At 43.3% G+C, this 10,542-nt stretch overlaps 1 protein-coding gene across 1 annotated transcript; it reads left to right on the forward strand.

The window, feature by feature from the left end:
- Nucleotides 1-1,594: 1,594 nt before the first annotated feature.
- On the forward strand, nt 1,595-10,308 carry PCDH18 (protocadherin 18). The gene is made up of 4 exons (XM_083572142.1): nt 1,595-4,604; nt 5,664-5,749; nt 5,862-6,025; nt 9,130-10,308. Exons 1-4 carry the CDS (start codon nt 1,917-1,919, stop codon nt 9,795-9,797), a joined length of 3,606 nt encoding a protein of 1,201 aa, XP_083428268.1. The 5' UTR covers nt 1,595-1,916; the 3' UTR covers nt 9,798-10,308.
- The last annotated feature ends 234 nt before the right edge of the window (nt 10,309-10,542 follow it).

Raw genomic sequence — 10,542 nt, forward strand, 5'->3', positions numbered from 1 at the left:
GAATTTACTTGCATTGGCATCCTAGTTTCACTCATATTCCAATCTCCAGCAGATGATGTCATGCTATCTTCTAGTATTTCATTAACCGCCCATACAGGACTCAGTTTAAAGTCCTCCTTATCAGGAGGTTTCTGCCAAACACATGGGTTTGTCTTTAGTGAAGTCATCACATTCGTGGAACGGCTTCTATTCATGCAATGCACCTTCCCCTCCCTCTTTTGCCCCACCCACCCCTGCTGTGTGTTCCAGCGCCCCTTAAAGCTGTTTTGGGGGCTCCTCTGATCTTCTGGAACAGATTGGAAAATGCTGGCATGGGGGGAGTTTCATTGCAGCAGAAAGTATCATAGTTTGTTACTATGCTATATATTTTTGCGTTTTTATATTGTCAATCACTTTGTGATCCTTGAATGGCGGGCAAAATAGAAATGTTAACAACAACAACAACCAACCAACTGCTTTGACCATAAATGACAGAGCACAGCAATGTGTGAAATTGTGTTCTGTTAAACTTAATGAGAGCACTGCCATTGGTAGATCACAACCATCACCCTTTAGAGCAGGCATGGCCAAAGCCCGCTGGTCGATTTAATCTGGCCCCCATGACAGTATATGTCTTGGGGTAAAAGCTCAAAAACTTAGGGGTAAAATTGCAAAAAAAAAAAAAAAGCTCAACATGGCCCTCATGCATGTTCACTTCTTCAAATCTGGCCCTCTTTGAAAAAAATTTGGGCACCCCTGCTTTAGAGGATCCCTACCATATTTGACCTATGGTGTGCCCCACAGCTTCTTATGATAAAAGTGTTTTACATGTGGACACAATGCTTTAGCATGCTCCATCATGCTAAAAGGAAAGGGTGCTTTTAAAAGGAAGATGAAAGGGAGCTTCTGAAGAACTACAAGGGCTACAGTAAGTGGGGCTGGGGAAGTACAGGGAAGGCAAACACACACATCAGTGCCAAATGCTATATATACTTTCATCAGAAGCCAGCGAAAGGACAAGGCTATGCAAGCATTTTCTTGACTTTAAGATGAAGGGAAGCAAATGCTTAAAAGTAAAAAGGCTATTATAAGGTGTGGGGGGGGGGGGAGAGAGAGAAAAGACAAAAGGGGAAAAGATTGCTTGGAAATCAGAAGCAGCATCTTAATATTCCTCAAAAGAGAGGCGGGGACCAAGGCTGAGGGAGGGCAAACTTCTTCACTCCGCAAAACTTACTCGAAAAAAGACTCGCTTTGGTTACAGCAACTTTGAAGTCCGCGCATGAGGGGATTCTTGAAAGCGCTCATTAAAATTACAAACAAGACCCCAAACGAAAACAAAACCAAGCCCACCCCCGTCGAAACCATCATAAAGAGGAGAACAAAAAAGTTGATTTAAAGTAGCTCTTTAGCCAGTCGCCTACTTTTGGGGGTGGGGTGGGGTGTAACGGCACGCTCACAGAAAGTGAACGTAGGGTGGGGGAGGGAGAGAGGGAGAAGGAGCTGCCCCCCTCCTTCCTCCAGCTCCTTCCTCCACCCCTCTTTTCTTTTTTTGCATGTGTGTGACTTCACTGTCCTTTGATTTGGAAGCCCGCTGATTGGCTGGAAGCAATTCAACACATGCAGCCGGGCAAAAAGCTTTGTCTGAGTTGGAGTGAAGTTCCCCAGATTTTTAGACGGGAGTCAGCAATCGAGGCTGCTTAGTCGGCAGCCGAGCAGGGAAAGGAAAGAGGATCTCTTCGGGGGAAAGAGCCCAGCGCCGAGCCAGCGTCAGTTCCTTCCTCCACACGCACTCGGCGGAGAGTAAACTGCAGAGGCAGGAGGAGGAGAAGGAAGAGGAATAAAAGCCCTGATGTGCCAACCCTCCTGGACTAGAGCGCGGCAGCACAATCCAGCCGGCTCGCCTCCAGGATGTATAAGGGAGTCCCGCCACCATCTGCATGCATGTAAGCAACTTTTCTGAGCTCGGAGAGGATATCGGAACTGTGCTGGGTTGCAGAAGGACTCTTGCTCTCTCTTTTTTGGTACAGTTTTTGGGGGCGTGGGGCGTGGGTGGGGAAGGCAAATGCATGCGGAGACATCGAGCAGAAGTTGAGAGAAGCGCTTTGCGAACTTGTGGGGAAGGAAAGGCTTTCGCGATGCCGAGGCTGAGCGCCGGCAAGACGCACTTGGCTGCCCTGCTCGCCCTGGCGACGGTGGCGGCTTGCTGGGGAGGCGCCGTGGGCAAGACTTTGAAATACCGGATCTACGAGGAGCAGAGGGTGGGCTCGGTCATCGCGCGGCTCTCGGAAGACGTGGCAGACGTTTTGTACCGGCTGCCCAACCCTTCCTCCGTACGCTTCCGAGCCATGCAGAGGGGCAACTCTCCCTTGCTGAAGGTCCGCGAGGATAACGGCGAGATCAGCATCGGCGCCAAGATCGACCGCGAGCAACTGTGCCAGAAGAACTTGAACTGCTCCATCGAGTTCGACGTGATCACGCTGCCCACCGAGCACCTCCAGCTTTTCCACATCGAGGTGGAGGTGCTGGATATTAACGACAACTCGCCGCAGTTCTCCCGAGCTCTCATCCCCCTCGAGATCTCCGAGAGCGCCGCTGTGGGCACCCGGATCCCTCTGGACAGCGCTTTCGACCCGGACGTCGGGGACAATTCCCTGTACACGTACTCGCTGTCGGCCAACGACTTCTTCACCATCGAAGTGCGCACGAGGACCGACGGGGCCAAGTATGCCGAGCTGATCGTAGTGAGTGAGCTGGACCGGGAGCTGAAATCGAGCTACGAGCTCCAGCTGACCGCCTCGGACAACGGGGTTCCTCAGCGCAGTGGGTCTTCCATCCTGAAGATCAGCATTTCCGATTCCAATGACAACAGCCCCGTTTTCGAGCAGCAGACCTATATCATCCAGCTGTTGGAGAACTCCCGAGTTGGGACTTTGCTCATCGACCTCAACGCGACTGATCCGGATGAGGGGGCGAATGGGAAAGTTGTCTATTCTTTCAGTAGCCACGTGTCTTCCAAGATCATCGAGACTTTTAAGATGGACTCTGAGAGGGGGCAGCTGACCCTCCTCAAGCCAGTGGACTATGAAACCACCAAATCCTATGAAATTGATGCCCAGGCTCAAGATCTGGGTCCCAATTCTATCCCAGCTCACTGCAAGATTATCATCAAGGTTGTGGACGTGAACGACAACAAGCCAGATATCAATTTAAACCTGATGTCTCCTGGGAAGGAGGAAATTGCTTACATTTCTGAGAAAGCTTCGGTAGAGACATTTGTGGCCCTGGTGAGAGTGCAAGACAAAGATTCTGGGTTGAATGGAGAGGTGGTTTGCAAGCTCCATGGGCATGGTCACTTTAAACTCCAAAAGACCTATGAAAACAACTATTTCATCTTAACAAATACTACTCTGGATCGAGAAAAGCGATCTGAATACAGCTTGACTGTCATAGCAGAAGACAGGGGGACCCCAAGTCTCTCCACAGTGAAACACTTTACTGTCCAGATCATTGATGAAAATGACAACCCACCTCAGTTCCAGACCAATAGATATGAAATTGTAATTCTGGAAAACAACTCTCCAGGTGCATATATCACCTCTGTTACAGCCACAGATCCAGATCTAGGAGATAATGGGCAGGTGACATACACTATCTTGGAGAGCTTTATTTTGGGAAGCTCCATAACTACCTATGTGACCATTGATCCTTCCAATGGAGCCATCTATGCACTTAGAACTTTTGATCATGAAGAAGTAAACCAAATTGCCTTTGTGGTTCAGGCTAGAGATGGAGGGAGTCAGCAACTTGCCAGCAATACAACAGTTGTGCTCACTATCATTGATGAAAATGACAATGCCCCTTGGATTATAGAGCCAGTACTGCACAACAATACAGCAAAGATTTCAATCCCCAAAGAAGCTGAAATCAACTACCCTGTCACTAGGATAAGAGCCATAGACAAAGACTCAGGGATGAACTCAGAACTCAGCTGTTCATTAGCAAGTAGTAGTGAGGACCACCTCTTCATAATGGACCCACAGACATGTGACATCTATCTCAATGCTAGCATTGAATCTGCCAAATCAACAGAATGGGAACTTTCAGTGGTGGTTCAGGACAAAGGAAGTCCTCAGCTCAGTACCAAAGCACTTCTGAAATGCAGTGTTGTTAAATATGTTTATCTGCCTTCAGCTACAGAAGCTACGTACATTAGCCAACCTTCTCTAGATGTTTCCATGATCACAATTATATCCTTAGGGGCAATATGTGCTGTTTTGCTAGTTATCATGGTTGTCTTTGCTACAAGGTGCAATCGTGAGAAAAAGGACACCAGATCCTATAATTGTCGTGTAGCAGAGTCCACATACCAGCATCATCCCAAAAGGCCATCAAGACAGATCCACAAAGGGGACATTACACTAGTGCCTACTGTTAATGGTACTTTGCCAATCAGGTCACACCATAAAGCTTCACCTTCATCATCTCCAACACTAGAAAGAGGGCAGATGAGCAGTCGCCAAAGCCACCACAGTCACCAGTCTCTAAACAGTCTGGTGACCATCTCATCAAATCACGTACCTGAGAATTTCTCCCTTGAGCTCACTCATGCTACACCTGCTGTTGAGGTAAGCTCACTTACTGTGCTACATGGACTAGTACTGACTCACAAATGCAAGCAGGCACCCCATGGCCATTTCACAGATTCATTATTTCAGAATGCAGTTGCAGCCAGTGTGCCAACTGTGATGTATGATAATTGCACACACTTGTATTCTCAATCTCTCTCTGTATGGACTGGGAAGCCACGATTGGCAGCAGCTTCCCAGTAACAGTACATCTTTGCACACAGTGCATGATTTTGAAACTGATTGTTACACTGTATTTGTTTCTGTGTTGGAAATATGTAATGTGTAAAATGGCCCTGTGTGTGTTTGAGTTTGTTTCTCTCTGTGTGTGTGTGACTTTTATGTGAATCGTGAAAGGCTACACAGCCCCTTGCTACACTGCCATGCCAATTAAACATTAAAAAAGAGTTACTCTTAATGGCATTATTATTGTTGTTAATCAAGGTTTCAAGCTTTATTTGGAACATTTCCCGCAAATGCTTCTAATAAAGTATGCTAAACTTGCATGTTCTTTGCCTCTCTATTCGAACACATTCCATAGTGTATTTACATATACAAATGATACAAAACAATGAGGGCATATATTACCAATGGTGCCGAAATTCTAACTGCAGCTGCTTTAACAGCTTGTGTCAACTGTGCATGCAAATCTGTTAATGAATATGTTTTAAGGCCCTGAGCCATAGCTCAAAACACTTGAATGTAAGCTGATTTTCTAGGCCCACTAACTTCAATGGAGCTAAATCCATTCACATCCAAATACTTTAGCTTGACTAGACTGAAGATCAGGTCTTTAATTATTTGGCATCCTCAGGCTAATAAAAGCAGGACTAAATTGTATTGGTAAAGTGTCATTAGATATTACCAGTTGTCTTCTACTTTGGCTGTATTGTCTTATGTCTTTGCAACATGAAGAGGTTCTAAATGATTATTTTTAAACAGCTGAAGTTTTAATAATAGTGGTAGTAATAATAATAATTTTTTTAACACATGTTTTCTCTTAGGGAGATATTTGGGCATTATTTTTCAGGAATCAGTCTTTTGTGTTTTTCTTTACAGGTCTCTCAACTTCTCTCAATGCTTCATCAAGGCCAGTATCAGCCAAGGCCAAGTTTTAGAGGAAACAAATATTCCAGGAGCTACAGGTGAGGGTTTTACTCAGATCAATGTTGAAAGCAGTTTTACCTGAGGAGAGTGCCCAGCACATAAGCCAATAGAGCATAACTCAATCCACATGTCACTTCTGTTTTATCGCAGGTACGCCCTTCAAGATATGGATAAGTTCAGCTTGAAAGACAGCGGCCGTGGTGACAGTGAAGCAGGAGACAGCGATTATGATTTGGGGAGAGATTCTCCAATTGACAGACTTCTTGGAGAAGGATTCAGTGACCTTTTCCTTACAGATGGGAGAATTCCTGCAGGTAAGAATGCAATGAAAGTTGAACAGTTTATTTACAGTGCTCCCTGCCAGTCACACTGAGACAACTTCACAATGATGAAAAACAATCTCTTTAACTTTCATGCTTTGAAAAAAACCTGTTTCCTTCTTCACATAGCAGCACCTATAGCCCAATTTATGCTCAAGTGCAGCATGGCACCTCGTTTACCCAAAGTGCTGCACACTTGTTCAAGTTCAATGGCCACAAACACCACAACTGGTATCACTTGCAGTCCGATGAGTTGGCTCAAAGTGGGTTGCTCTTGCCCTTTATAATGGGTGGAGCCAATTTCATGGTTGCATTAAAAAACAAAATGAATGACAATTTGATATCTAGTTTTGAGGATGGCAATATTCAATGCATGGGTGCTACAGATTTTGTGTTCAAAATGCCTTTAGAGAAATATATTCAAAAGGAAAGGCTATATGAGATCCAGTTCTCTGAAAAAAGTAGGAAGGCACATATGTATGCAGTTACCACAGTTGTTAGAATGGCGATTGGTGTTCCAGCCTGCCATTTGTAAACTCACACTGGGTGTCTGTTACTGAATTTTTATTGTTATGTGCCATAGTGGATGGCATAGTGGGGTGGCATAGCCCACTTGACCTCTGGTCAATTACATCAAAGTCAGCATGATGCAAACACACCAATGGAGACAAACTGGTACTCTCACAACTGGCATTTGCACCACACCAACCTCATCACTGACTTACCCCTCTACTTCCCATTAAGTAGCAGCTGCCCTGCCCTACCATGCCATCCACAACTGGCTATGTGCAGTGATCTAAAATCCTTAAACCTTACTAGGGGACCCTTCTATCCTTGTACTCTCAACATTAATTCCAAATAGTCTACCATGTTGCAACCTAATGAACAGTTTCTCTTATAGCAGGGATGGGGAATCCGTAGCCTTCCAGATGTTTGACTGCAACCACCATCATTCCTGATGATTGGCCACACTAGCTAAGGCTGATGGGAGTTGTAGTCTTATAGAGAAATTCTATGCATGAGTCTTCTTTCTTATTTGGCTATCACTCATAGCCGAGTGAGATTGTCTTCCATGAATATGGTTTTAACAGTGTGTCCATAAGTGGAGGCCAATTCTGGATCCACACATCCTTCCAGAGTGGGGACATAGGTTTCTGGGCGGGAGTTGATCACAGTGAGGATTTGCCAAATGTGCCTTCCTCTTAGCTCATTTCTCCATTTTGTCCTGAGTTCCTGCTTCTTCAAAGTCCATAATGCCTTTGGTAGAGGTATGCATGTATACATAGAAGCAGGTCCCATTGCTTCTTAGGCTGCGTTCATATGGGAGGAACAATAGTTCTATGTATTTTCAGTTTGAAAAAGGGATCAGGTATGGGGGAAGACCGCTGCCTGATACCCTGGGGAGCTATTCCTGGTCAGTGTAGAGAGTACTGTGCTAGATGAATGGGTAGTTCATAAGAAGTTGTCTCCAGATCAACCTATCTTCATGGGCCAATACATCTTTACCCTTCTAAATACAATGTCACAGAACAACGTTTCTTGAGCTGTTTGATTCTGTAGTGGTAAATGAGAGCCAACATATACTCATTATTCATTGGGTTATTCAGATATTAAACAATGGAAAGTATTAATTGACAGAAATAATTTTCTAAACATTAAACATTTGCTATTAGGTAATTCTAAAACAACTAACACAAATTTAGGCCATCAGACTCATAGGAGTTTCCCAACCTTCTATAGATATGTGCATTATGCTGATATAACAGCAGATTATTATTTTTTGCAGATGAATGTCCACCAATTATGAATGCACCAAACGTTAGGTGATATCCAACTATAGTCATGCTAAGAGAATGCCCATTTAAATTAAGGAGTTTAAGTTTGTCCTTTGATGACTGTTAGGATAGCCATGTATATAATTATTGATACTATGTAGAGGCAGGAGGAGTTGTACAATTTGTATTGGGCTTTCTGCCAAACAAAATGTCCACAAACATACCTCAGAGCAAAAGTATTTCCCAGTAACTACAAGAATGCTAAAATCTTTTTGTTGTTGCTGTCCTGCAATACAAACTAATGTAAATGAGAACGATTTTCAACAATTGGATGGAATCTGTGTAATCTTAGGCTGTAAACCTTTACTCAGTTACCAAACATGTCTATGTTTTGAGCATTTCAGTTCTCTAAACATACAGGATTTTTGCAGCTTACCAATACACCAATAGTAACTTGACCATAGCCATCTCAACTTCTTCCAAGAACTGATATAAGGAAGCACAAAGCTAGATGATTATAAATATATTTAAGTGCAAAGAATACAATTGCAAGTGTAAAATTTAATCACATACATGGAACATGGGATGGGTTTGAAGGTATATAGGCTACATTTATTTAGCCATCTTTATTAAGTTGATTAAAATGGGAAGAAACTTAAGTCAGTCTGTGAAATTCACTGTCACTAAAATATAGTGACTCAGAAAGTTGATGTTACAACGCTCATTCACATATTAATCATTTTGTCAAGTCTTCTAATTCTGCTTTCTCCTCCCCCCTTTTTTTTTTTTTTTTGCAAATCCATATGCTGTTTCATAGCATAACATCCAAAGCAATTTACAACAAAAATGGGGTGGGAATCTACAGGGTAAAATATCCTCCAGTGTTTGGAGGAATTGGACCAGGCAATGGGGGCACAATGGAGGACAGAGGGCCAGTAGCATATCCCCATTACAATCACTTACATGAGGCTTTAAATACCTGGATGGTTATGTTAAAGTGTTGTGGAAGAGGATTGAACACACATTCACTGATGGGGCAATCCTGTACATGCTTACTCTAGATGTAAGCCCTCCTTAGTTTAATAGGAATTCTTTCCATATAAGTGTTTCTAGGAGGAATGGAGAACTTCTGGTCATTCAGTTCTTGCTCATCTCTGGCCATGCAGGTTCCTCATCCCTAAAGTCATAGCCTAAATGTCTTCTGTTCAAACCACTACACTATGGATAAGCATGTCCCAAAAAATTTCAAAGTTAAAAGTGACACTGTGACTAGTGCCTGGAAACTTAATAAATATTAACTTCTTGTTTTCATTTTACTGACAGCAATGAGACTATGCACAGAGGAATGCAGAGTCCTGGGACATTCTGACCAGTGCTGGATGCCACCTCTGCCTTCTCCATCTTCTGATTACAGAAGTAATATGTTTATTCCTGGGGAGGAATTTCAGCCACAGCAAACTCAACCACCACAACAGCAGGTACTGGAAGAGGATGCTCAAGCCGTTGAGACGACTGAAAAGAAAAAGAGCTTTTCAACTTTTGGCAAAGAAAGTCAGAGCGAGGACGAAGCAGGTGACATGTGCACCTCATCCTTGCTGTCAGAAATGAACAGTGTTTTCCAGCGCCTTTTGCCTCCTTCATTAGATGCCTACACGGAATGCAACGAAATGGATCCCTCCAGCTCACTAGAGCGCAGGAAAGGACATTTGCCTGCCAAGACTGTAAGCTATCCACAAGGGGTGGCAGCTTGGGCAGCCAGCACACACTTCCAAAACCCTGCAAACAACACTGGGGTTCCTTTGGGGACTCACTCTGGGGCCCAGCCATCTTCTAAATGGCTGCCAGCCATGGAGGAAATCCCAGAGAATTATGAAGAAGATGACTTTGACAATGTGCTTAACCACCTCAGTGACGGTAAACACGAACTGATGGATGCTAGCGAGCTGGTGGCAGAAATTAACAAGCTGCTACAAGATGTCCGACAGAACTAGAGAGTTTTGTTTCATAGCATATTAATTTTCCATATTTATGGAAAACAGAGATGGGAACCCAGAATGAAAAGAACTGGCATTGCCAATTAGTTACATTTATCATAAATGTGTCTGTGTATGTTGAATATTAAAATACTGTATTTTCATATGTACACAATGCAAGTGTGATTATCTTTAACTGTATTTTAAAAATACATTTGTACCTTATATTTATGTGTAATTTAACAAATAAATTTTATTTTTGTACTCCCATGGCAAGCATGTTTTCCTACATATATGCACCTGGCACTGTTTGTGTCTGACATTCATTATTCTAACCACAAGAGTGTATAAAAACTAAGGGATGCCATTTTCCATGGGTTTTGCCCCCCACCCCCACCCCCACAATCAATTGTTATGGTACAAAAATCAAATCAAGTGAAACCTTATCCAAATGTTAGTTTCAATAACTGATCTAACATCTTGTTACAATGTTTCATTCTTATAATAAAGAGTTATCAACTCCCTTGAAGGCTAGAAGTTCTTTTATTTTCAGGCTGGGACAAATCCATTCTCCCACAAAGTTAAGGGGTGGGGGGATACAAAGAGCAGCCTTGAACCCCAAGAACACATTGCATATATATATATATATATATTCATATTCATGTGGAGCACAACTTTCAAAATATCTCTTGAAGACCCTTTGCAGAGGATTCAGATTGTAATAGGTCAGCTGAACTCTGTTGGAAAATTGTAGAAATACCTT

This window comes from Podarcis filfolensis (genome assembly GCF_964270895.1).
Source record: "Podarcis filfolensis genome assembly, chromosome: 9".
Lineage (NCBI taxonomy): Eukaryota > Metazoa > Chordata > Lepidosauria > Squamata > Lacertidae > Podarcis > Podarcis filfolensis.

Coding starts and splice junctions, on each gene's coding strand:
- PCDH18 (XM_083572142.1), top strand. CDS start 1,917: ATGCATGTAAGCAACTTTTCTGAGCTCGGAGAGGATATCGGAACTGTG. Junction 4,605..5,663: donor ATGCTACACCTGCTGTTGAG/GTAAGCTCACTT, acceptor TTTTCTTTACAG/GTCTCTCAACTTCTCTCAAT. Junction 5,750..5,861: donor AAATATTCCAGGAGCTACAG/GTGAGGGTTTTA, acceptor GTTTTATCGCAG/GTACGCCCTTCAAGATATGG.